Source organism: Larus michahellis, chromosome 7, assembly GCF_964199755.1.
Source record: "Larus michahellis chromosome 7, bLarMic1.1, whole genome shotgun sequence".
NCBI lineage: Eukaryota > Metazoa > Chordata > Aves > Charadriiformes > Laridae > Larus > Larus michahellis.
In genome coordinates, this window is record NC_133902.1 from 9827262 (window position 1) to 9854113 (window position 26852).

The following is a 26852-nucleotide window of genomic DNA, read 5'->3' on the forward strand; positions in this document are numbered from 1 at the left end:
TACTTACTTTAGTTATTGATTCCTCTTGATTTTAAAAACAAACGATAGTTTTGAGGGCACTGACATTTAAGTATCTAACACAAAGTGTAGCTTAGAAGTTTGTAGGAGGCGTTTTCCCTGGAGAATAATGATGCGTCTCAAAGTGTGGCTAAGAACTCCCTCTTGTACTACTTTTTACAGCTGCAGAATGAGCAAAGCTGAAGTGACGATATTGTACAAAATCTAAATGGTGGATTTTTGCCGTGAAACAAAGCTGAGCTATTACTTGTCATTTGTTTACCTGGTAGTCATTGTTGCTGGGGGACTTACAACGTTTTAGAGGTGGAAATCGAAGTGTGATGAGACAAGGACTGCAGGAGTGGCGCAGAGATAACTAACAATGAACTTTGCAAGGCTTACTTTAACCTTGGTTTTCTACCAGTCAAACAGTGGCAGCTCTTAGGTGCCTCTACAGTATGTGTAGTGAAAACAATTTATGTTACAAAAAAGGGGAAATGGTTGCAGTATTGAAGAAGCATTTGCCATTTATTCCTGTATAGTTCTTCTTGTAAGACAGCAGATCTTGGCAACTGTCAGGGATTTAATTTTCATATTTTTTTATATTATATTCATGCTGCACTCATGTTGTATTTCATATCCTTGTAGGAGCAGGTACTGCAACTGTTAACCCTTAACGTGATCAGTGACGCCAGCACTGTCAGCCTTCAGCTTACCATACTCAGACTGAACAGATAAGCCATTAAACATCTCTGGCACTGAAAATTTATCTTAACAGCTTCAGTAGCTACGTAAAGTCAGGTTTAGGAAGAATAAGCAGTTTTTTCTGTTTTTCCTACCCCCTTCCCTCCCTTATTCACTATTAAATGTATAACTTAGCAGTTAAGTCTTACTTTAGTAGTTGTAGGCTGCTCTCTCCATTTATAACATGAGCTCTGCACCTTTGAAAAGATACCATTCACAAACTCAAGTTTATTTGAACATGAGAGGAAAGATACAGGTTGCAGGATTTTAGTGGAAGATTTGGACCTAGAATTTAATGATGTTTATCTTGACTGGTCTGAAGTAATTAACCATGAAAGTTCTAAAACAGGTTAAGCATTCCTTGAAAGGACACTGGAAATAACTTGAGATTAACACTTTTGTAAACGATTGACTACTGGAGGATTTAGTCTTCAGTAAACAACATGCGCACAAGCTCTGCTTTAAAACATTCTTCTTCAACCAGCTTCTGGGGCTGAAAGAAAAGTTAAGATGTTTTAGGGGCAATTCAAAAACCTGTTCTAGACTAGAGCCATCTGTACATACATTCACCATATTCCAGCAGTTGTTTTTCCTGGGAGGGTGGGAGGTGGGGGTGGAGCAAGCAAGGTCAGAATAATTGAAAAATGCCTGAGGGGTTTCTGGCCTTGGAAGAGGCACTTCTAAGAAAGTAACTGCTAATTTAAATAATATGCACTCAAGTTAAAACTTGAACTATACTGCACATAAGCTTGTTTCACTCCCATAATTTGGCATTTTGACTTTTTAAAATTTGAGGAGCTGCAAGTCAGGAAGCTAATAATATGTTGCTAAGAACCCTCAACCACTACATGCTAAGTGTATGTATTTTCTTTAATATATGTTTATTATAAACAACATTATACAGTTCTCTCTTGAGGAACTGTTTGAGCCAGGAGAAGTGCATAGGTGAGAGCAGAAGAGCTGTTCCTAATTGTCTGCACTCTTTAAATGAGAGGGCATCAAAACATGCAAGACTAACTCATTTACAGACATCAGCTCCTGCCAGTTTCCCATCTGAATGCCTGCAGATCTAGAGCATACAATAAATCACTTACCGTTCCATATTTAAGCAGTGTAGGCACTCCTGTTAGTTTCAGATTCTTCCTGAATTCATTGTTGGGATCTTTCCAGCTGTTCAGGAAGAAGGGGTTAAACACAGCTTGTAGAGGTGCAGTCTGAAGTCAGCCTGTTAACATTCCTTGGAAAGGATGATTCAAAGGTCTTTGCCTTGCACCTCCCCACCTCTCAGAACAAGCATGCACATAGTTCACAGTAGGGATGGTATAGACCTCAAAACTCAAAAAAATGCTTCATTCCTTGCATAAAAGGACAGCTCAGCTGTTCCAACAAGTTTGTGAGCCACCAGTCCCCAAATAGCAAGGTTAGATCGGTTGTTGGCATTAAAACAGTTACTTACTAGCTTCTGTCTCCTACTAGGCAGTAGATGAATACAGACTCATCGGGCATGTTATGAAGTTCCTTCCTCACAACCGGTTCAGCTAGAGAGTAATTTTTAAAATCTATTAGTAGTTAATACTTTTACTGTGCTACAGAATCACATGGATCTAGCAGCAAGGCTGCTAATTAACGTTCTGTCTGGTTCTGGTAGAGATCTGTGTTTTGTGTCATGTGGTTGTACGTAGGCTTTGCGGAATTTACGCGCTCAATGTTGAAGGGACTCGTCTTTGAGCAAAGGCCAATTTCTCCTTAACGAGTAAGAAAAATAATCACTGACCCCCGTCTGTACAAGCCCATCAGAACAGCAGTGAGCAGCTGCCGTATGGACCCTGCCGCGTGTGATCTGGAAAGGTCGGTGCAGTGTTTTCTGAGGAGCTGCCCTCGCGTTCCGCCGCCACACGCTGACGGGGGGGTCACTCCCGCCTCCTGAACGCACTGCCCCCGAGCTTCGCGTCCAGCACCTGCTGGGCTTTGCCCTTCGGTGCCGGGTGGCCAGCGGGGCCCAGCCGCGCGGGCGGCGGTAGCCTGTCGGCCACCTCCCAGCCGCGGACCCGACGGTGGGGCCGGGCGCGCGAGGCCGCTCCGCACCGGCGGCTGCTGGCGGCGGCCGGACGCGCCGGGAGAGACGGCACGGCCCCGGGCCGAGCTCCGCCGCTGCCGGGGGCCGGGCGCGCTCCCTCCCGCCCCGCCGCGCCCCCCGCGGTCCCCACCCGTCACGCAGTCCGGGCACCAGCTCTTGCCCGCCGCGTCCTTGTCGCCGCAGAAGAGCGCGAAGATGGGCCGCCCGTGGTAGCGCTGCGCCGTCTGCACGAACTCGGGGTACCCGCGGACCTGCTTCTCCTCCCAGCCCATGGCGGCGGCGGGAAGGGCGGACTCCGCCCCGGGCCGCGCCGGGTACCGTATTTCCGCACCGCTCCCGCCGCTTCCCGGTGGCCTCTGCGGCGGCGGTTGCTAGGAGCGGGTTTGAACGGCGGCCCGGTAGGTCTGGGCCCTCCCTCCGCTGCGGCCGGCCGTGCCCTGAGGGCGAGGCGGGCAGCGGGCCGCCGCCTGTCGCCGACAGGGCTGTTCGGCCGCCGTGCTCCGGTTGGGGGCGGCTGGCGGGAGGTGGTGGCCCACGGGAGCCCCCGGCGAGGGCCGCGCCGTGACCGGGGGCGGGCGGGGGCCGGGGAGGGCCGCGGCCCTGAGATGCCCCGTAGAGGCAAAGTGTGTAGTTGAGTCGCGATAAAAAGCTTTAAGAGCGCCGTGCGTTGGATCCTGCTCATTTGTTAGTTCTCAGGAAGATGAAGGAGACGTAAGCCTCTGGCTGTCTCCACACATCACTTTTATTTTAAATGCTTCTCCGTGAAGAAGTTTAGGTATCAGCATGCCCGTGATCTCTTTTCCTTCGACACTAACGTTTTCTCTACACGCCGGCCTGCCTTGAGCACTCGCCTCGGGCTATCGGGCTGGGCTGTTTTCTTGTCTTCCCATTGCAGTATGCTATTTCCCCTTCAGGTAAGTAATCGCTGTAAAGGTTCTGAGGCTCATAGCGTGAGCCTCATGGTCTGTAATGGTGCTCCTCAGCTCTCCGTGGGGTGTCTAAAAGAAAGGTATAAAATAGTAAATTTTGTCTCAAACGGTGGGGTTGTACTCAGGGTGGTTCTGTGTCTGTTGTTCACATCAGGCCTTTTGAGAGGCAGAAATAACGTGGGACTCTTCTTACGTTCATAGCTGTAATTGTAAGCAGAGAACAAATAACTGGATTTTCAGCATCGAGCTGATGTGATGGGACCAAGCAAGCCAGCGATGTCTGATGCTGCATTTGCATTTACTACCCAGCTATACAGGAACGAAGCAAAGGCTTTTGTAAAGCCACAGGTATTATTTGATTTCTGCAGCAATGATGAATTTGTTTTCGTTTGTGATCATTACAAAGATTATGACCTACTTCCTGAGATAGCCCACTAGTGAGTGACAAATCTTCATGCTTGTTTTCACGATGCTGTCATACATCATCTTGATGCTGTCCTTTTGTAAGGGTCTAGATCAGAAACTACATCTGTAAATATTATTTACCTGTCTGTTGTAGTTTAGTCCCAGTAGGCAGCTAAGCACGGAGCCGTTTGCTCACTTCAGTCTCCCCTGGTGGGATGGGGGAGATAATTGGAAGGGTAAAATTGTGAAAACTCGTGGGTTCAGGTAAAGACAGTTTAATAGGTAAAGCAAAAGCTGCATGCACAAGCAAAGCAATATAAGAAATTCATTCCCTACATCCCATCAGCAGGTGGGTGTTCAGCTATTTCTGGTCAGTTGGGGTTGGCTGTCCAGGCCGTGTCCCCTCTCAGTGCCCTGCCCACCCCCAGCCCGGCGCTGGCGGGGACGCCAGGTGCAGAAAGGCCTTGACACTGTGCAAGTGCTGCCCAGCAATAACGGAAACACCCCGGTGCTATCAACACAGTTTCCAGCGCAAATCCAAAACGCAGCCCCATACCAGCTACTATGAAGAAATTTAACTCTGTCCCAGCTAAGCCAATAAGCTTTCTTAACCTCTTACTTTACTACATGGAAACAGAACCTAGAAACCTTATTCCGGTACCATGTTTCAGCTTTCCATTTCTTCTTCATCATGCATCTCATCCATCATTTCTCCTTCTATTACCTTTGTAAATTTAGTAATTCCTTACTAAATCGGCATGATATGATCATACGCGTTTATATTACTCATGTTAATTGTTGTTACAACTCATTAATTTCATTGTCAGAACCCTGAAAAAAAAAAATCTTTAGAAGGGCATTCATTGTCCATTGCCCAGTCACTTTGGAGCAGATTTTTCAATGTCTGTACCCTCCCTAAGGTGCCCACCCAAAGTTGCATATAAGTGCCTAATGTTATTTACAAGATGAGCTAAATGCTTAATTCAAAATAATGTTGAATACTGGCATTTGTCTGAGTGGATGAAATGCCTTGCATGCATTGAAGAGACACCATGACAGAATGCATTCTAATATGAAAGAAGATTAATTTTCCTTACTGTTATACACTAGAGTGCATCACCTGTGTAAAGTGTTCTGTGTAACATCAGGTTTTTGGTTTTTTTTTTACACTTTGGAACAGCTCCAGTTTAATAGAAGTGTTCCTGCAGTTCCAGAGAACTTGGCTCTCAGATTCTCTAACCCCCGTCCAATTATAATAGAAAAACTGAAGGCATCCAATGATCAGAGAAATCTACCTGGAAGTGGGGACCCCAGCATACGAAGTTCTGGCATGTTTTCAGTAATATCTGAAGAGAGACTAAAATTGGCTATTTGGCTAGCCAGAAGGGACATAAAGCGAAGACATCTCGAAGAGCAAGTGAAACAGCAAGCGTTCGGAGGTGCTGTCAATAAACCATTGTTGGCCCAGAAGTCACAACAGCAGAAGACTGAAGTATTTGAAAATAAAAATGCACTGAGGTCTCAAACTCGCTTGAAATGTCAGCAGAAACTCGGTCAGCCTTCCAAAGTGGAGACCACCACCTCTGGCGCTAAGGTTTATCTCTACACACCAAATGAGGGAAAGCTCTTACCAGCTGGTTTGGACTCTCCACCTCCACCCACCCACAACACAGGACCGGACCCCAAGCCAAATGTAAACAAAAAAGAAGATAAAAATGTGCAGGAAGTCCGACGTCTGCAAAAGGAATTGAGGAGCTATGTCCAGAAGATTGAAGAACTGACTAAAAAAGGTGTAAGACTGAACAATAATTATGTTATATAAATGTACAGTAATTTGTCTATTTGTTTTTCTTTCTGTTTTTTTTTTGGTTTGGATTAGAATCCATATTTAGTTCTGGATTTTCGAGAACCATCTATGTTTTTCAAAAGTAGGTAAAAGCTAGAATGGCTAGCCAGTTTAAACAATAGCAGGGTTTAATATCTCTTGAGTGTTTGTGGTGAGTTCCAATCCAACCTGCAATGATAGTAAATTAGTGGTAGGTTGTTTTATAACGCGGGTGAAAAAATCTTGGTGTCTGTAGGCATATTGGCTAGATATTCAGGCTGCAAAGAACAGTATCGTAACTGACCACATCCCTATCAGTGGTGAGAAAGGGGGCAACAGCTGGTAAAATTTTGTTTCATAAGCCTGAATCACCTAATTTATGGCTGTGCAGTAGCATGGTTAATGTGCTTTCTGACACTGCGTTGTGGGCTAACCCTGGTCATCAGCGAAGCACCACATGCTTGTGCTGATTTATCCCCTGTTGGGACAAGGGAGCGAATAGAAAGATTAAAAGCAAGAAAACTTATGTGTTGAGATAAGGATAGTTTAGTAAGGGAAGGACAGAGGAAGAAGAAAGAAAAAACCAAAATAAGTGATGCAAAGGCAATCGCTTGCTGCCTCCCACAAGTAGACCCAACACCCAGCCAGTCTGTGAGCAATGGCTCCCTTCTCTCAGAAAAACTCCATTTTTTATTGCTGAGCACGTCACGGGATGTCCCTTGGGTCAGTTGCGGTCACTGTCCTGGCTGTGTCCCCTCCCAGCCTAGGCACTGTCAGGGGTAGTTGAAAAAGGAGAAAGTCTTAGTGCTGTGCAAGTACTGCTCAGCGATAGCCAAAACCCTGGTGTGTTGTCAACACTTTCGGTCATAAATCCAAAAGAGCACTGTGCTGGTGACTGCAAAGGAAACTGACCCGTGCCAGCCAGCCTGCTCTGCGCTGCCCTGCCGCTTTTGTAGTGACTGGCCAGAGGTTTAACCATTCCTAACTTTGCGTGCTTTACCTGCAACTTTGTCACAAAACTAAGGGGTCACATGTGATTTTTGTAAGCTGTAACTAATAAGCTATATTATGTAAGAATGTTTAGTTAAACTCTAAATAGAAACATGGCGTAGAGTTAAAATAACTAGCTTGCATTACTGCTCAAGGGAGCCCTGCAAAGTGTATGATACGTTGTGTATTGGCTCTGTGAAAGAGGCTTATTACTAAATTATGTTGATCATGGCTTAATCGTGATTTTCACAGGTTAAATTAAGACTGATAAAACTTTACATTTCGTGCTTTTTAGGGAGAGATAGAGAAATTTTAGACCCTGATAAAGAGCAACAAGTTTGCATTAGGAGACAGAAACAAGCTGCACGGTCAGCTCGGATGCTGTATGTACTCCAGCAACAGGTAGGAACCAGCATTTTAAATTGCGACGTAGAGTAGATTTGAAAGAAATTCAGAAACTGAAACAAGAGAAATTTGATTGGGTTATCTCTGAACTTCCATGGCATTCTAGTTTACATCTGAATGGTGTGACTGATTTCTCTCATGACTGGACAGAGAGATGAGCATTATCGTTGGAAAATTTTGACTTTTACTCAGATGTTACAGTGAGATTAATTGTTCATTTATAGACATGGAGCTAATTCTGACTGACTTTCCCCTCTCCCCCTCCTTTCTCGATTAACAGGTAAAAGAAATTCAAGATGATTTAGAGAAACTGAGTCCTCACAAAATCAAGCATACAAAAAAGGTAAGATGTAAATCCTTCAGGCTGTGAGTAACTTATTGACAGAAAGTTTTCTAGCTAATTGAGTTTGATTGTCTAGGGTACACTTGAGCCCTCTCCAGAAGGGAGATTTTCTTTGCATCTTGCACCTTTCATCCCTTTCTCACAGAAGCGTGTCTCACTTGGTCTAGCATTGCCGTTGCTGTTTCCCTCTTCTCCTCCCTTCTTATCTGCCTACAGTAAACTGGAGGGGAAGGCTGTTGGTCCTCTGCTTTTATGTGGCTTCTAATTCCTTCTTCATTCCAGTTGCTTTTCTGAATAACACTGTGTTCTACTTTTGACTACCTTGTTTAACTTCCTGTTGATGTCGCTCAGTCTTATCAGCCTCCTTTCTCATTTTCTTCTCTGCCCAGCATTTTTTAGAAACATAGTACTGAGAACACGCCTACTGGTTGGCCAGTATTGTCCCGTTGTCCTCTTGTGCTTTTCCATCAATTGTATTTTCTTCTGTAACAAAAACTGGATGATAGAGAATGTTAGTGCAATTGTTGCCTATTAGGGTCAAGCCCATGACTACAGTACTCTGTTGGCACAGGTAGCAGAAACATCAGAATATGTTATAACCAGGCTGTTTTCTCTGAAGCTAGCATGATACTTGACATGAGTACTGTTGTGTAGTGCCTTAGTAGATGACTTCAGTGCCTGTTTTGTTCTGTCTCACAAATGGCCTCATATCCATCAGAATTATCCCAAGCCTGAGCATTTCTCCATGAAATTTTGTCAACAATTCTTTGAATAGTATCGGCATTCATAGAAACCACAGCTATTAAAGAATTTATTTTTCATTTTTCCAGTCTCGAGCAGTATCCAGGTTGGCAGCAGCACACAGAGGAGCTGTACGAGCCTTGCAGGCATTTGCCAACCAGTTTACAGATCAAACAGAGCAGCAGATTCCTACCCACTACAAGGAACTGGGCAGTCTCATTCGACAACTGTCTCTCTGTTCTGCCAAACTAGAAGTGGATTCTTCCATTTCTGACATTATCATAGATATTTTGCTGCAAGTTGAGGTAGGAAAAAATGTTTTGCTTTGGCTAGGACAGAAAAGATGTAGTGAAATATGAGACTGCAAACTGTATTGTGTTTTCATAAAATGGCAGAATATCTTACTGTTGTGGTTTTGTGGTTTTTTTTGTTTGTGTTTTTTTTATTTTTTTAAAGGCCATATTTTCTAATGTATAAATATGTTTCTAATGTTCCTAAATAACGGTGGTCTAAAATAGAGTTGCATCCTAAACACAGAAGCTACCTGCTGCTGTTCTTGTTGATGCTATTCCTGTCTGTATTGGCTCTCCTGGTAGAATGAGGACTGGTAGCGATAGCGGTAACAAAGCACCGGTTTCTGATTCGGTTGCCATTTCCAGGACTGAAAGAATTGCATTTTATACACTGGTGCAAGTTATGTGTTTATTATTTTGCGATGCATGCTTTAGTGATCGGGATTAGTGATGAGCATCTGAGCCTCACACGTGGTGGCGGGTGCAGGATTGTCCAGATGGAAGATAAACTTGTAGCTCCAAGAGTTACTTAAGCTCTATCCCCTTCAAGTGGCTTTTGTTAGTGATATCTGATGTCTTAAAACATGTTGTTGACATAATGGAAAAGTTCTGATTCACTATGTAACTATGAACTATAACTATGAACTATTATGAAAGCAGTATTTCATTAATTTGAATAAAAGCAACTGATATAATAGTGATATTTTCCTTAAAATATTGTTCTAAGAGCTGTGTTTTTATTTTTACTGTTCTGAACCGCTTATGATAACAGTAACAGTGCTAACTGCCTGGGAACAGGAAAGGAGGTAGAAGTGTTTAAGTTTGGACTTAGCATGTCTGTCTGTCTTGCCATAGTCATGTGGGCATTTTATTTTATTTTTTTGTCTGTAGCCTTTGTGTCCATTTCTTTTTGATCGTGCTATAAGCAGATAATTTGCTGGAGTCAATTGTAAATACAAAAATGCAAGCCTTTTCTGTAAGATTTAAGTTAATAATATGAAGAAGCTTCTGCATGAAGAAGCTATCAGGAATAATCATTACCACAAAAAGGAAAAACAAAACCACACTGAAAAAGTTCCAGATACTTAGAATCTCTTGAATTTGCTACTCATTATTATATCATGTTTACTGAGAGTAATTAACATTCTAAATATTTGGTGCAGGATCTGGATTCACTGCTGGAAAAGAAACAAACACCCAAAAAAGTGAAGAAATGTATTTCAGCATCTCAGGGCAAATCTCCAAGGAACACTGAGACATTTCCAGCCAGAAAGCAGCTCACATCTCCAAAAGGAGAAAATAAACCTCTCATCTTAAAGGGACAGCATGGACAAGAACATAAAAAGCCTCCTGCTGCCAGGAGTCTCTTGACTGGTTTGTATTTTGAATTATTAAATCTATTTTTATCAGTTAACTTACCATCTGCAGTTCAGTTTTGTAGTATGTTACGTACTGTTGGTCAGAAGTGTATAACAGCCCATATATAGTTATCGGATTCACATAGCCTTGCTGTGCAGTTTTTTTTTTTTTTCAGCTGTTCCCCTGAGATGGTAGACCTGCAGGCTTATCTGCCCCTTTATTACCATATTATTATCATCATCATCAAGTTCCTCCTATTTTTGTCCATTTCTTTTACCATGCTACACTTGGATTGTTTTTCTGCAGTGCACACCTAAATGGCAGTTTACAAGTTGACGTTAATGGTGCATACAGAATATTTCCAAATATCTACCTAGATGGTACTGTCGAAATGTATTATTTTGGAATGCGAAGTCACTGACTTCTAGCAAAACTCCAACAAAACTATCGTTGTTTGACTGTTTACAGTGAAAACATATACTGAAGCCTTGGCTCAGAATCTCCTTGGTTTGTGCAGTTTCTCAACTTTTGAGAGGGCTTGGCTGTGTTTTATTCTTGCCAGTTCCTTAATGTCTTCTGCACAGTAATCACAGTTTCAGTACCTAGAGACATGTTAACTGATAGTTAAGCTTTAGACTTTGGTATTTTTCACTACTAGTTCACCATGTAACCACTGGGAATTGGTTTACTTTATTGTTCTTTTACTTTATAGATGAAAGGAAATGGGCTTTATTTTTTCTCACAGTGTTGTGAGATAAATTTACCACCTGAAGTATTTTGACACCTCACAAAAGCCATTTTAGTTTACTACATTATTATCTAACCTATATTAATTGTTTTTCTTCTTTGAGGTGTCTTTCTCATACTGTTTTTTACTAGGATAGTAAGTATTCCTTTCTACCCCTAGGTAAGGGTGAGGAGAATTCTATGAGATTAATTCATCTTTGGCAGTCCAGAGAGACAGTATATTGACGAGCATCTAATGGTTTCCATGTGTCTTGCTGCCTGAAAAAGAATGTTTTGTTATCACTGCCTAGACCTCATGTGGCAATTACTACCAAAAGGCTTTTGTGGGATCTTTATATATATGTGTGTGTGTGTGTGTGTATTTTCAAATATCTATGTACATATAAATATGTATATGCACACAAACCCCAAAATCTCCTGTTCATTGAAACAGTGTAAGAAAGACAATTTATTTAATACTTGTCAAGAAAGACAAGGTGTTTTTTTTATTTATTTAATTTTTTAAAAATTACGATAGAGTTCAGAAGTTCATGATTAGGTATACTTAGCATAACAGAAGTATCAAATGTAGAAATAAAGATGATTCTTGCTCCTTTCAACTTACAGTCGGAAGTTTATTTATTATTTTTGATACAGATAAACATTGACATGTTGCAAATATTTCAGCCATTCAGAAGGCAAACAGTTGTGCTCACATATTGCACAATGAATTCCAAGAAGAAAATGAGCCACCTACTCCAGAGAGAAATGCCACTTTACAAGGAAGCACAGATGCACTGGTGAGTGCTAGAGCTGTAAAAAAAGATCCCATCGTTGAAAGTGGCCCCTTTAAGAAGAAAGGCATGTTATTACCTGCAAAATCACAGGTACGGAAGTGAGAAAAGAATGTATGCTTTCTTCTGCTTGCCTCTGGGATTTGTTGTATAACGTAAACACTGTCAGACTTTGCACTTCCTCACAATTTTTTTTATTCTGAGCTAGGAGACATCTAAACTGTGTCATCTGCCTACATTATTTCTAGTGGTTATGACTATTTTAACAAGTGTTTTTTGAAAGTAGTGTTATTGTTCCTTGGAAACGCACCAGAACTAGAAACAACAAATAACAGAATTAGCGTGGAAAACTTTCACCGAAACTAGTTTCATGTTTGAAATTAGCGTGGTTATTTTTGAACTTGAAATTAAAGCTGAAATATTTTCCTCTTACTGGTCTTCCTCTGTCATGAAAAATGCGCTCAGCAGTAATGTTGTGCTAATCCTAACTGAGGATGTAAGTTAGTCAGATTTACTTTAGTGACTACTGAAATTATAAAACTTCACAATACGAATTCTGGTTTCTGGTAAGTCTTTCTTGCAACCAGCAAGAGGCTTCTGAAATGCAAACAAATGATTTCTTTACAGCATATTTCAAAGTGCTAAATTTTGCAAATAGTTGGGGTTTTTATTAAATGCTTGAAAAATCAGATCCGATGCAGTAGCATAGATGTGTGCATATGTAACTCTTCCTGCTTCCCATACCCATCAGTGAGGACTGTGAGCAGGAAGGTTCAGTGTTTCAGTAGTTCATGCCGAGGGGACCAGTCTAAGCGTCGTAGTAGCAAATACAGATACGGCAACATTATAGTTTCATGGCTGAATAAAATGTTACTTTGAAAACCTTCTGTTTGGATTTATTAAGAGTTAACATAGAGTGTAGTTCTGAAAATTTCAAAAGAGCAACATTGGAAAAATTGGAACTGTTTGCAAAAATAATAGTTGCAGGATTAAGCATATGTTCTCTTTGGGCACAGTTGTACTTCCCTTTAAATCTGTTGTAAAACCTCCACATAGGTCAACTGTGCGACAAAGCCAGCAGGCATGCCTTCGAGACATTCTGAAGCAGAATGCAAAATACTTCAGAAACTCAACAACTGGAATGTATGTTTTTAATATGATTGTGTTAATTTTAAGGGAATACTGAAATCTCTAAAATCAAGACAGATACAGCCTCGAGGAAAGCCTGCCCGATTTCAAGAGACAACTATAGCTTTCCAGCTAAAACAGAACAAGCGACTTGTTAAGGAGAGCAGAAAAACCCGTGCGCCTCCAGCCCCGGCATCTCCGCCTGTTTCACCTGAGCGGTACGTTCACAGCCTGGGGGAACCCGTCTTTTCCCTGCTTTCCTGTGGAAATGCTGTGTATCTGTGCTGGCAAATGGGATGGATTTGTCCTGCCTGTCAGACACGAAGGCGGGTGGCACAGCACGGCCGCTACCGGACGGTTGTATTAGAGAGCCGTGAAGTTGCCTGTTTGCCAGGAGCAGAAACATGATTGAAGATCCCTGGTTCTCAGCAGAATTTCCAGGCTTATATGGTCTTAAAGTCAGCATTAATTTTCTCGCTAAAGTTCTCTGCAAGTTTTCTAAACTAATACTCAAAATCACATGATTTCATTCTTCAGTTGTTAGTATGTGTATTTTGTAACCCTCTTTGTTACTGTTTTATTTTTGAAGGCTAGCAAGGCTTGAAGCTGAAACTTCAAGAAGAGTGAAGGAGCTACCTGACCTCAACAGAGGAGAAATGAAAAAATTACAAAAGTTAAGGTAATGACTTACTTTGAAAGCTAATAAATGGTGTCAGATCTGGTATGGTCTTCTTCCCGTTCCCACCAGTCCCCCAAAAAGTACATTTATGCATTTGGGTTTTTTAAATTATTGTTGTTACACCAAGTTTCAGAATGGCATTGTCATTTGTTCCTTCTTGTGTAGGTCACAAAGTGCTTCTCCAACCCAGTATGCAGACAAAGTTGAGAAGGCAGTACAGGAGCACTTGGAACCTGTCCTAGATAGGGCACAGGTAGGTAGTACAGTCAAGCTCACGCCACTCTTTGAAGGATGCCTTTAGAGCTGTAAAACATAAAGAGGCAACACGCAGTTTCTTTTCAACTTAATGCAAGTCACATTTATGTAGTCAACACAGTTTTGGACATTTGGAGAGTGTATTTCCATTTTAGCGTGTGGGTCTTGAATTACTGTAATGAAGTTTGGTGAAGTTGCATTAAATTTTTTTTTTGGTTAGCTTCTTGCCAAGTAGATGCATTTTTAAGTTGTTTTTGAATGGTCATAACAGTTCCATGCTGAACGTGACTGGACTTGATAAGACTATTTTAATAATTCTTATAATACCATATTAAATGACTACATAGATTTGGACTAGTAATATTAATGACTAATAATACAGAAAGCTTGATTATCATGAGAGGATTTACATTTTATTTAGAAGATCAATCTCTCTGTGGAAACAAACTGCCATTTGACGGATTGTTTATTTATAAACCACCTTTTAACTCATGCAGCTGAGAAGGTATATTCTATCTGTATGTCACAGAGTAAAGTTCTTTGACGTTTAAGGTAAATGGTAGAATGCATCTGGAAAAGTAGTACTGATTTCCCAAACTTAACAATTTCAACTTACATAAGCCACATCTTTAAAACAGTGTCATCATATGGGCACATGTGCCTTCTAAAGTGTGGTTTTGTAACTATGAAACAATGAGAAGGGTCTTTCTAACATCACCTCTTTTGTATATTTTTTGCTTGATGTGACCTTGAATGCATAAAGTTGCTTGGGGGAAAAATGTTTTCATATAAAATAATACCGGTAAATGAATAGTGACATCGTACCAGTGCTAACTGGTAAAATTGGACACAACTGAAACCTATGGCTGTGGCCTGGATCTTGTATATTTACTCATTACCACCTGGAGCTGCTGTGAGACTGTTTCTGTATGATAAATTAAATGTGTGTGTAGAGTTTTGTAAGATGGGGGCCTTCACCTTCTTGAATTCCTGGGTGATCTCTGAACCTGTGACAGCTTCATCTTCAATTTGGGAATGTAGCATGTTCACAGCTTTTTCCATATTCATTGATTTCATTGATATACTAAGCTGGTTTTATTAATTCGGCTTATTGTGTGGGTGGAAGGCAAACAGGAATTTATTTGGATTTTCATTGAAGGGAAAAGTTGAAATGACAATTGGGTTAGTTCTATGAGCTGCTGTAAGAAATGTTTGATTTGTAAGCATTCTTTCCCTCCGGATATTTTTGTTTGGTTGGGTGTTTTTCCTCTTTCTTTCTTGCATTGGCTGTGTGGGGTTTTGTTTGTTTTTTAATAGCAGGTTGCAGCAAATGCAGATACTCTGAGTGAAAAGCTATTGGATGATCTTTTGGAAGATACCGCTCAGGAACTGTGGAGCATGAAGCAGTGTGAGAGACTGCAAACCCAGGCTCTGCCTATGGCTGACACTTATAGTCTGGAGTCAATGCTGCAAAGAATGGAAGAAATTGAAGTAAGATTTTTCTCTCTTGGTTGATCTCATTAGTGCCAATTTCTTATTTACTGTCCATAAACGGTAACATCTGTAAGTATCTAGATTCTTAAGTGAAGCTAAGTCTGACTTGGATCAGTGTGTGAAACGAAAGACGTGGAAGTGGTTTGTACTTCCAGCAAAACGTAGTGTAAGAATAGAAGAATGTTTGCCCTAATGGTTTTATTGCGAACTTCAGAGTTGGTAGAGCCAAGTGTGCTTCCCACCTCAGGACTGTGGCTTAGATCATCATATGTGAATGGGAGAATCAGTATAGCAATTATGTTGATTTTCTCGCAGATTGGAAAGTACTTGAATATTTACGGATTTAATTTTTTTTTTCAATTTTTTTTGTGATATAGGATCCTAGGATTCTAGAGGCATGAGCATCTCAAGGAAATAAGCTCTGGCAATCCAAAATATTTTACAGGGCAACATGGGGAAGTCAGACAAATACATGGTTATCTGTGCCCTTATTTATCCATCTTTATGTAAATATTCATGAGGTTATCATTTACTTGACTTGAACTTTCTCATGTATTGCTTTCTTAAAAACTTCTCCTTGAACAGCTTTTCCATAGTTTTTAGTTCAAGTCCTGTTTCAACCTTCCTGTTCAGTGAAATTTATCGTAACTTAGAACTGCTGAGTTTAGTGCCGTTTACTTTTAGAGATCTATTCCTAAGTTGAAAGTGTGAAGCTCACACTGAGCAGTTCCTTATCCACAGGAGGCACCGAAGCAGCCGTCTGAATTCACCACTGGTAAGGCAGGAGCAGTGCCAGGGCCCGTCAGCGGTTTGGCAAAGTGCTGTTGACCTGAAACAGGAGGAGCTGCCGTTGTGCTGGCACCTGGTTGGGTCTTCAACTGTGGCGTTTTGAACGAGATGATTATCTGTGATTTTACCCCCCATCCCCTTTTCTGTGTTACGGTTAACTAGGCAAAATAAGCCTGCTTTGACCAAGGAGGGTCGTGACCTGCTTTCCCGTAGGGTGATAACCAGGACAGCTGAGCTGCTAAGTATGTGTGGATTGATTAATTCTGTATGTTCAAAACCAGAGGTACCAGGAGGCTGTACGCAGGAGATTCACCCAGATTGTGTACAGTGATTCGGAGTTCTGGGCCCAGGAAGGCAAAACGGGTAAGTGTCTTTGTAGTGCAACTTGATTTTCCTGTAATCTGTATCTTTAAATTCAGATATATTGAAATCAAAATCATTCGATTATGTGTGATCAAATAGCACCATCCAGACTCATTTTTTACTATAGGTGCTTCTTTCAGAGGACTTTTTCTAAAATATAGTTCTAAAAGCAATATTTTAAAGAGAAAGGATCTCTTGTGAGACATATTCTACTTGTCTTTATTTGGGCTGCATTTGGATGGAATGCACTGCTAGTGCAATTTAGCTGAAGGATAGGAATCTTGAATGCATACTTCCAATCATCGAATGTGGAGTTTGAATGTTGTCCCTTTTCTAGGCATTTGTCGTTCCTTAGCTTAGCTATTTTCTTTTCTACCAAAACGTGTGTAATGATTTTTGTGCAGTGAAGATGGTGCTCCCTAAGTACAAACACTCCAATTCATCTGTAAGCTACTTGAATTTACTCCAGAAGACAGCGACTTTACTATCTAAGGCTGAGGTGTCCTAGAGCTACTTCACTCGTTTTCTTGTTAAGCTCTTCATGACTTTCCTGTCTTCAGTTTTGAGAAAGGCACTGGCAAATCCGTAAATTTTAATCTTGAGAAGAGTGTTTAGTGTGTTCTCATTTGACTTTATTCCTTTGAAACACCATTAATTACTTAGCAGTAATAGTTTTCATGCTGCTGAATTCACAACTATTCTTAAGAGCTCACAGGCTGAGGTAAGGTATAGTGAAACAATCTCGGTTTGTTCCTGCTGTTAGGCAGGAGCAAGCAGATATTTATCTTCTAGTTTCCTTCACCCATTTTCTTTCCTTTGTTTTAATAAAGTATCAGCTTAAACGGCTTAGAGTTCAAGAGCAAATGTTAAGTAAATATTAGTGTAGCAATGAATCCATGATAGTTTAACGTTTTTCTGGCAGTACACAGAAGATAATATTAAATCACTTAAGCTTAGAATATTTTTCTCTTTCCTTATTCCTTTCAAGAGACAGTGACATTGTTTTTAGATCTTGCAGCATACATGCAAGTTTCATTTTTATAGTCTCAGAAAATCTGGATTTTTCTGTACAGAATTCATTATCCAATGTGCTTCAGCAAAAAGTATTTAATCCTTGAATAAAACAGAGTTTGGATGCTTCCAGTTCACATTAATCACATTTTTCCTGCTTGTTTTTATTGTATAGAAAATAAAGAATGGAAAGTCCTTCAGATGAAAGATATAACTAACTTTTCACATCAGATTGAATTTTTAATTGAGAGGGACCTAAGTAATATTAGTAGGAAACTGTTCCCTAATGAAAGGTAGCATTCCAAACAATAGTTTGATGTTTCCCATACATAAGTGTACATACTTTAATATTGTTTGCCACAGTGGCATGCTAATAAGGAAGACTTATGCTTGTAGTTCTTCCCACCCCCCTGGTCTGTACTTTATCCGATTATTTGATTGAGTACAACAGTGAAGCTACGCTCATTTTCCAAGCTGAGTATCTGATCACATACTGACTGTCACGGGATGGTTGTTTACTCCAGTTGGGAAATCTCACAGGAAGGCTGGTGAAGACTTAGCCCAAATCTTGTTGGATTTTTTTCCATGTCTTGGATTTACTGCCAAGCTTAATAGACTACACTAGTTTTAGAGTCTAGTTTTAGTCTGCTCTAGAAGTATCCACTGACATAACAAACTATTAATACTAAAAGTAGGATTTCTAAAATGCTCAGCTTTAATAAACTGAGCTCTTGGAAATCCTATATTGAATTTACATTTTGGGAGCTTGTCACCTTCAATACTTTACTTACTTACCTGAAGGACTTCCCCTTAAAAGAAGCAAGTCTTTGTGAGGACTTACCTGCAGTAAATGTAGTTTTTCTATTCTGAAAAAACAGTTTTAAATGTTATTTTCTTTCTTCTAGAACAACAACTTGCATCAATAGCAAAAAGACCTACGTCTCCTCATCCAATTCAGATAACCAAATTCATGGGACGTGCAGAGCCAGAAATGGACATTTTATATGAAAAACTTCTTGATGGCAAGTAAGTAGAATATTTGGCCGTACACTAAACTGTGGTGCGTATGAGCTGCGTGTCTTCATTATAGAGTTTTTATTACAAAAAATTATGGTTACTATTTGAAGAGATTTTCTGATCCTTCAAAAAGGTTCTTGAAAATCTAGTTCTGGCTTAATGACTAATCTATATTTCCAGTGATATTGATGAAAACAAAGAAGCAGAGGAGAAACTGCAGACTGGAAGTGACGTTCTGCAGCCCTTGACTCAGAATTCTCTACATCGAGAGTGCTGTGTCTATCTCTCTGTGCCAAAGCATATGCTCCAGAGCATCTTGGATTATAACAGCAGATACTTGCATCATTTAAAGCTTATTTCCCATGAGGCGGTAGGCAGTTTCAATCCATGGCAGATTGCTGAGAGGTATGTGAACTATCTTTGTGTTTTTGAAGCTGATGAACAGGTTTATTTCCTTATTCAGGAAAGGAGTGGGGAGGGGGGCATTTAAATTCCAAATTGAAAGACAGAAGCAGTTGCCTGTTTCTCTACTGGCACTTGGTATTCATGGATTTTTAAGGTAGTTGGATAAAACAAAAGGATATAGGAACAGAATGTCTTGGAGGAGTGATTATTTTTCACATCTTTCTATGTCTTACCACAAAAAAAACCTGTATGAAGTATAGGGTAACTTAAATTATTTTCAGAAGACTATCATTAACTGGTAAATTGAAGGAAAACAAAAATTATTTTTTTTCCTGAGCGAAAAAGAAATAAAGCACTGTAAATAACTGCAGATTCTAATCTTTGTGGTGAGGGATCATGTAATTGATGTTTCATGGAACAACAGTAGATATTCTTTAAAAAGAGACCACTGGCCTTAGCGCAGATTTCAGTGCTTCCTCTTCCACAAGTCTTCATGCTTGTGGAGTTCACTGTGGGAAGTGTGACGTAGGGAACATGGATGGCTTACCATCCCTTGGTGCAAATAGAAGAGGTGAAGAAGCAATAACTAACAGTCTCTCTGCAGTTCACTTCCTGGCAAAGGAAAGTTGTTTATCGCGCTCAACATCTGCTAAGCAAGCAGGGCAATGTAAGCTGAAATACCCACGCTTGCACTGAAGCTTGAATAAGTGTTTTGATTGCTCAGTAACAACTAAATTATATCACCGCTTATCACTTCCTTGCACTTCTCTTGAGTGATTGCCTACCGTTGCCTAGAAGTCATTTTGAATACGTATGATATATTTCAGAAATCACCTATTGGTCTTCTAAAGTTCTAGCCTCAAAAAACCATGGAAATACAGATTGAATTTGAACCTTGCTAGTCTTGTTCTTTTAGAACTGAAGAAATACTGACACAACATCAGTTGGCAGAGAGGGACCATTAGTTCCCTGCACAGGGGAAATCGGAAGACTTCTGATGGGGTGTATTAATGCTCTGGAGTATTGAGAAGGAATTACAAAATCTAACTTCAGTGGTTGTAGATGCAGTGGTTTGACATAATTGTCTGTATTGGCAGATTGTACATCAGGCTTAATTGCCAAGAATTTTTAAACTTCTGCACACATTTTTAATGTAGCAGCCTTGAAATCAGTGATACAGCTCATTTGAGTAACATTTGGCATCTGCATCAGTGTTTCCAGGAACAGGTCCTGCAATATTTGAGATGATTTGCATGCATGAAGTTAATCGCGTGTGTTGATCCTTTGCTCAGCTGTGGATAAGTAGGCAAATGTTTTATTAACTGTGGTTAGACCACTGTATTTGAATCTACTGAACTAAACCACTGAAATATGCTTTGTCAGTTCTCAGCACTGTCATTCTGCCTTCTGACCTATTCTTCTTTTTATAATTAGTCACTGTCATTCTGCCTTCTGAACTGTTCTCCTTTTTATAATTAGCGTGAGGCCAGTAGTTCAAGGACTGGCACCTTCTTGGGATTGGCAGGCGCATTAAATGGCGGTGAATCTCTCCTGACAGCTGAATTTCACTGCTGCCATTTGCCTGATACATGTTGTTACTTGAAATCAAACTACAAATGCAATCTGATATCCAGCATGCTTCATTGATTTATTCTTACCACCAGAGGGCATTATAAATCTTTTAATATAAAATAGTATCACGCAATGTTTAAAAGGACACTCCCACGCTACGTTCAAAAGGTCTTAGAGAAACTAATTTTATGATATTTTAGAATATATCCAAAACTGATCAGAGTTTTCAAGAAGTCAGTAAACAATTGTGTTCTTACAGTAAAATAATTTTCCCTTCTGTAACATCTACTGTGGTACAGAGATCACTGAAAATTGAAATTTCTTATCTCACTTTTCCTTAAGCTATTGCTCCAGTAAGGCCTGATTCAGTGGCAGCTAAAACCAGTAAGAAGCTTCCCATTTACTTCAGGAGCCTTTGGATGAGCACCGCAGTATGTTAACTCTTATTCCCAAAGCAGGATTTGTATCTAAGATTTTGAAAAAAGGAAGCAACTGAGATCTCTCAACACTTTTAAGCCTGAAGTATGCCCTTTGCTATGAACCAGACTGAGGAGAGAATTTCTCGTATCTTACACAACACACATCAGAACACAAATCAGATATTTTCTTGGGCTCAGCAGTAGAAAGAATGAAAAAACATGAATATTTGCCTTTAAAATCAGAGCATTGATATCAATGGAATGAATGACTGGAATTTGAAACCTCTGACTTCTGAACCTTTTCCTTTTCTTTATTTCCCTCCCTCTCCCTCAGTCTGGCAGAGCAACTAACAGAAGAAGCCCTGAGCGATGTGGCAGCAGAGCTGCAGGATGTTTGTGAGGATTATGCAGAAGCTGTGTTCACGTCAGAGTTTTTGCAGCCAGTGCAGTAAATGCTTTCAAATCTGCCCTGTTATCAAACGCAACGTCAGCCTCAGTCTAACGGTCTTGTCAGATGATCTAATTTTTCATGTTTTTTAAAAAGTCTGTGAGATTCTGTTCGGCAAATGAATTAAGTCCATCAAGGATTCATCTTAGGTTTTTATAAAACCATTATCACAATGTTTTCCTTTTCAGACTTTATTATACTGCATTTATCAGGACTTTTATCCAGCCATTCAATAGAATGAAGTAAACCGTTACAGGTAAAGTTTATATAATTTGATAGGAATACTGATCCATTGGTATACCTGTGTTACTTCACTCATTTTTATATGTGATCTTCTTACTAGAATAAAATACTGTGAGGAGGACTGGGTTCAAGCAGTGTCACGGACTTATCTGTACTGTGCCTCAGTTTTCTGCTTTAAAATGGGGAGAATCCGATGACTGACCTTGTAAGGGAGCTATGGGGTTTAGTTTATTCTTCTCAGTAAAATGCATTGAATGTATCTGATAGTTGTGTTGGAAGAATGAAGCATTACTTATATTTCTAAAGCCAAGATGGGACAGTCCAGAGTAAAAGCTGTTTGGTTTTGCTGTTTAGGGCTTTCAGTATTGTGTAAGAAAGACGTTGTCTGACCACCATGCTTAGCAAATATGCTAGGATTAGTTCTTTTGGGGATGTGGCTATCCAAAGGAAGGGTTCTCACGGCACAGCATTAAGTTGATGTAAGTGGCTGTAGCCACTTAGCAGTGGCTGTACTCATAGCTTGGACTCTTGCAATCGACTTCTGAATGTAGTACCTCTTCTCTTGGCTCCTGAATGTCCCTAGTACATTACGCACAGACAAATGCGACCTTTCAATAGAAGCATATGATGGCGATTTTCTCCCTTTTTTTCTTAAACTAGTCTAAAAGATAATGTTATCAGCATTTAGTGATCCAACCCCACATTCCTTATTCTTAAGAATCCCATTGACATCAAGAATAAGGAAATAAATGAACAATTGGCATTTCTGCAATACTGAATTAACTTGTTCGTTTCAAGTAATCAATGTACTGTTTTGGGTTATGTCTGGAGCAAGCAGTAAGTAATAATTATTTATTCTAGGGAAATGCAAATTTAACCCTTGAGGTAACCCGAAAAACAATATGACAGTCTGTTTCCTTTGACTCATTTATTTTCTCCAATAGCGTTCAACCTATAACAGAATCATTTTTAACCTTCTAAGATTATTTGTATTTCCTCTAATTAGAACACACATTATTTTAAAAATAATTTTGTTTTTATTGAAGCCTGGTTTACTGTTTTGTTTTGTAATTTACACCAAATGCAATGATGTAAATGTTACTGCTGATGTGTGACTTTGCTGATGTGTGATTTCTGTAATTTAAAACACTATCTTTTTTTTTTATTTCTGACGTTATAGAGAAGTCCAAAAGATTAAAGCCATAGTGTCTCTATGTATGTGTATATATGCTTGTGAAAGTATTTTCAAGATGTTTTGTTTTTTAATAAACAACACTTTTTTCTTAGGACTGAGCATAGTTTTAATTTAACTTCCATCTGAACCCATTTGGAACGGTCAGCACCCAACATGCAAGGGCGTACGTGGCAGCATTACGAGAGTCAGACTACCATATGCGTTGAAATAACATGGTCATCTGTCAAGGTAAACATACTTTCTCTCTTAAATCCCACGGTGCTGTGAGTGGTATCCTCTGACTGATGATGCCAAAGTCAACTTTTATTCTGGGTGAGAATGTTGCGGCCCATGGGTGCCGCCTTGGAGCAGAAATGTGAGGAGAGTGAAGGCTTTAGGTAGGATCCTTGACTTCACACTCTTCAGTCCTTCCTAAGGAACTTAACCAAAGGATTTTGTAATGCATTATTTACACATGCAAGCTAGACAGTTGTGAGGTTTCTACCCTGAAAAATTTCATAATTATTGGGCTGTCTTGCCAAAGCTGAGCCACGGGTACAGCCATGTGTCCCTCTGCTCATCCCGACTTGCTCAACCTCGGCTGTGACTCATTGCCTTGTGTGGCGATGCCCAGGCTGTCAGTGGGACCCGTGGCTGTTGCCATCCTGCCTCACTGAGGAGCTGTGGGACTCTGTCCTGCTGGTGCGGTTGCTGCCAGCCCCTGCCGTGGGTGCCCTTGGCTCCTGGCTTGTCCTGGGGCAGCCACGCTCCTTCTCCCTGACAGGCAACTGCTGTGTAGGGAGCAGTGGAGCTGGGGGGTGATTCTGGAAATGCTCCACAAGGACCCTGAAGACAGGACCCTGCATTTGCATTCTACGAGCAGCTCCTGCACCTCCTGAAAACATGCAATCTACTCTGTAAATATTTAACTGTAGAAATTAAATCGGCGTGCTTCTGGGAGTGAGGTAGTTATGGCAACAGTGTTTGCTCTACCACTGCTTTGGAGAGCTACTTTTTTTCTACTAATGCTGGACCTAAATCAGCTTCCATTAATGTCAATGTAAGAGCATAATTGAACTCCTTTCTTCTCGTTGGCTGCTTTGTCTCTGCGTCACTCATGGAGGCTAACTTTCTGCACATCCTGCTTCTCTATGGACTACTTTCCTTCCACTAGGAAAAAGAGGTGGAGTTTTGTTTGTTTGTTTGGGTTTTTTTTGAGAACTGATCCACCACCAATAGGACAGGGGGTTCTGTTCCTGATGTATATATCAGTCAGTTATCAGCCAAATAGAAGATCTGCTTCAGTGTATCTGCTCAAGGTATGTCCTGGAAGAACATAATAGTTTTCAAGCACATTTTTCCTCAGAAGACCCCACATTCGCTTGCAGCATGCTTGAAGCACTAGATTGCACTTAGGATGGTCCTAAGAGTCTGGTCTGAGAGAAAAGCAGCAGGCTGAAGGACAGCGGTCCCAGCTGGTCATTTATCACCTGTTTCCTTGTGCTTCCCCGATGCGTTGTGCCTGTTGTCTCATGCATTCCAGAGGCTGCGATGTGTTGGTCAAAGGGCTGCCTGGGTTCTCCCAGCTCCTGGCACACCCAGGGAGCTCCTAACCACTACCACCGCATCAATGTGGAGCACAGACCTGGCTGGCAGAGCCTGCCTTCTGAAGGACCTCACTGAGAACAGCTGAAATAAATGCAAAACAGGATTTCATTTTAAATTGCAGGTATTAACCTGCACAGAAGGAAATGTAACCCAGTGTTCAAAGGTCAGTCCTTACTTCCACTTATTTTGTGGAGGCAACATCTTTCTTTACCAGTGTCTGGAGCCGCTCTCTGGATGTGAGCGCAGGAACACTGCCCTGGAGAACACGTGGGCACCAGACCCTCCGATTGGTGTGAGAACTGGAGGAGGAAGGGATGGGAATGCAGAGAGAGAACAAGGCACGTCTCGGTAGCTCTCAGTCGTGATCGCTTAGCTGTTTAATATAGGGAGGAATGTTTTCTCAGGACTTAGATAATACAGGTGGGTTTTCTTAATGGTATGTTGTATATACTGAGAATTGTAACCTTTTCTTTTGCATTAAGCACTTGTCCTCCGCCCTCTGTTTGGTACCTGAAAGCTCTGTGGAGCCAGAACCTGGCTGACTGTGGTGATTTTTGAAGCTGCTTGCTAGTCTTTTGGGCTTCCACTAAAACCAGTAGGGACTGAATGTCACTGGTGTCTTGGTCTAGTTCCCCTAAGGATCTGTTTCAGTGTTGTTTCTTATAACCCCTACATCAACCTGACTTACATCAACCTGACCGTGGCCAGCTCGCAGGGCTGGGTGCGGATGCAGCCCTGATGCGAAGGGGCTGGCTCCGTGCAGAGCGGCACTCTTGCTGTGGAGGAATAAACCTGCGGGACTGAAAGCTGAGGGATGCTCCAGCCTGCCAAGCCCTTTGGCTTATCTCAGCCTGGCCACTGTGTGATGGTAAGCTGGGCTTTATTACTTGTAAAAGATTTAGACAGGAGCTGGGAGAGGGAGGGAGGAAGGGAGGGAGGGTGTCCCAGAAAGAAGATTTTCTGCAGAAAGACTTACTCTGGTCCATGTTAACTGATTAGAATTCCGTTATTTTTGCTTCTTTTTAGACAGGTTTTAGCTTCCTGTTTGTGGCTGTGTCAGAGGTTAGGAAACAAGATTTAATAGGCTTGGAGGCAAGGAAAGGCTATAACTTAGGTCATTTTATGAGTGAAAGGGCTGTCAATAGATTCCCCGTTCTCCTGGTCAACAGCCCTTCATTATCTCTGTAGTTGCAAAAGTCCTTTGGCAGAGGCCTGTGTGGGATTAGTAACCGTATGGAGTCTCTCTACAGGCTGTGTTTGAACTGGAGATCAAGCGACAGCAGCAGAGCACTGCTATTTTGTGGCTGGTGTTTTCAGGTGCCGTGATGGGGAGGAAGGACCTCTGCCCTGTCCCCTGTGCCGTCGTGGTGGCAGCTTTGGCTGAGCAGGTCCGTGGGGTAATGCAGCAAAAGGCTGGTCTGGCCCCTGAAGGCTGCTGCGAGCCACAAACAGCTTGTGGCTGCCACCGGGCACTGGCCACCCTGCGCGGCAAACCCCAGAGGGTACCTGGAACAGGCCTGTGTTCTCCTGAGCCTGGTGCTCCGCTCCCTTTGCTCTCAGGGCACACATTGTCTCGGCTGTTTATACCTTACGTGTCACGGAGTGTTTCTCTGTGTGGGCAGATTATTTTAAAATAGACGAAGTGCAATGAAAAAGGAAGGGGGTTGGAAATTGTAGTGAGCTTGACAAGGAAAACCAACGTCTCATTAGTCTGTCCCGCCTGCTGACAGCTGAAAGGAAAACTGGATGTTTCTGCTAACATGTGCAAAACTCTTGGGCTGATTTCTTTTCCATATTGTTGTTCATTAGATCTTGATTTATATTGATAGAAAAGATGTACCTCAAGCTATTCAAGATGCCTTTGAAGTTTACTTCCTCATTGGAAGGAAAGCAGTGCTAATCAGTTATCACTTAGTTACAGCAGTCTAAATTCTTACTCGGTAATGCACTTGTCTCTGAGCAAGGGGTAGTCAGTGGAGTTATCTTGATCAAACCAAATGCAGAGCAAGAGAACAATCAGTGTTGATGAAGTCAGGGTCAGAAAATGCTGATTTTTTTGAAATTAAATTGCAATACTTTTTCTGCTACCACCCCCTTTGTGTTCAGGGAAGTTTTGCTCAGCCTTCTCATGAGCAGAACAAAAGCTTGAGACATCTTACTTGCATCTGCCTGATAGAAATTAAGCAATCCCGAATTTCTGCAGGCTTTAACCTCTCTTGGGAATCTGAGTCTCATTTATTTATTGCACTGATATTTTTTTTTTTTTTTTAATCCTCGGCTATTCCTTTCCTTCTGTGAGTCAAACATGACAATAGCAATGTGAGGAAGGGTTGTGTCTGGGGGGTTGATCTTTAGTTGTCCCAGGGAAGTCTTGGTGGGGACAAGCTCCTGCAGTTTCAGTTGGAGTTTAGTGCTCAGCAATTGTCAGGATTTGGTCTTCAGTTTGGGGCAATCTGCCAAGAACCTGGTCTTCATAGTGTCAGTTCTGTGGGCCACACCAGCGCGGGCAGCTGAGTGAAAGGCAGTTTGCTGTCCAGGAGTTTTCACTGGAACTCTCATGCATCTCTGAGGTTTGTAAATGTGGCTGAAATTCAAATGAAAGATTACGCTCTCTGTAAT

General features: G+C 41.3%; 2 protein-coding genes across 3 annotated transcripts; one reads left to right on the top strand and one right to left on the bottom strand.

Moving 5' to 3' along the window:
- Nucleotides 1-506: 506 nt before the first annotated feature.
- Nucleotides 507-3385, bottom strand: TXNDC17 (thioredoxin domain containing 17). The gene is made up of 4 exons (XM_074594369.1): nucleotides 2949-3385; nucleotides 2198-2279; nucleotides 1836-1911; nucleotides 507-1234 (listed from the first exon to the last, which is right to left on the bottom strand). Exons 1-4 carry the CDS (start codon nucleotides 3088-3090, stop codon nucleotides 1166-1168), a joined length of 369 nt encoding a protein of 122 aa, XP_074450470.1. The 5' UTR covers nucleotides 3091-3385; the 3' UTR covers nucleotides 507-1165.
- KIAA0753 (KIAA0753 ortholog) lies at nucleotides 2954-22739 on the top strand. Of its 2 annotated transcripts, XM_074594366.1 has the most exons (16): nucleotides 2954-3216; nucleotides 3949-4095; nucleotides 5333-5942; nucleotides 7263-7369; nucleotides 7653-7715; nucleotides 8546-8761; nucleotides 9913-10123; nucleotides 11522-11721; nucleotides 12805-12974; nucleotides 13346-13435; nucleotides 13601-13688; nucleotides 15008-15181; nucleotides 16255-16336; nucleotides 18253-18373; nucleotides 18545-18769; nucleotides 21095-22739. In XM_074594366.1, the coding sequence occupies exons 2-16, from the start codon at nucleotides 4003-4005 to the stop codon at nucleotides 21210-21212; spliced, it is 2568 nt and encodes an 855-aa protein (XP_074450467.1). In that variant the 5' UTR covers nucleotides 2954-3216; nucleotides 3949-4002; the 3' UTR covers nucleotides 21213-22739. The 2 variants fall into 2 exon arrangements, with proteins under 2 accessions (XP_074450467.1, XP_074450468.1); XM_074594367.1 differs by lacking the exon at nucleotides 8546-8761.
- The last annotated feature ends 4113 nt before the right edge of the window (nucleotides 22740-26852 follow it).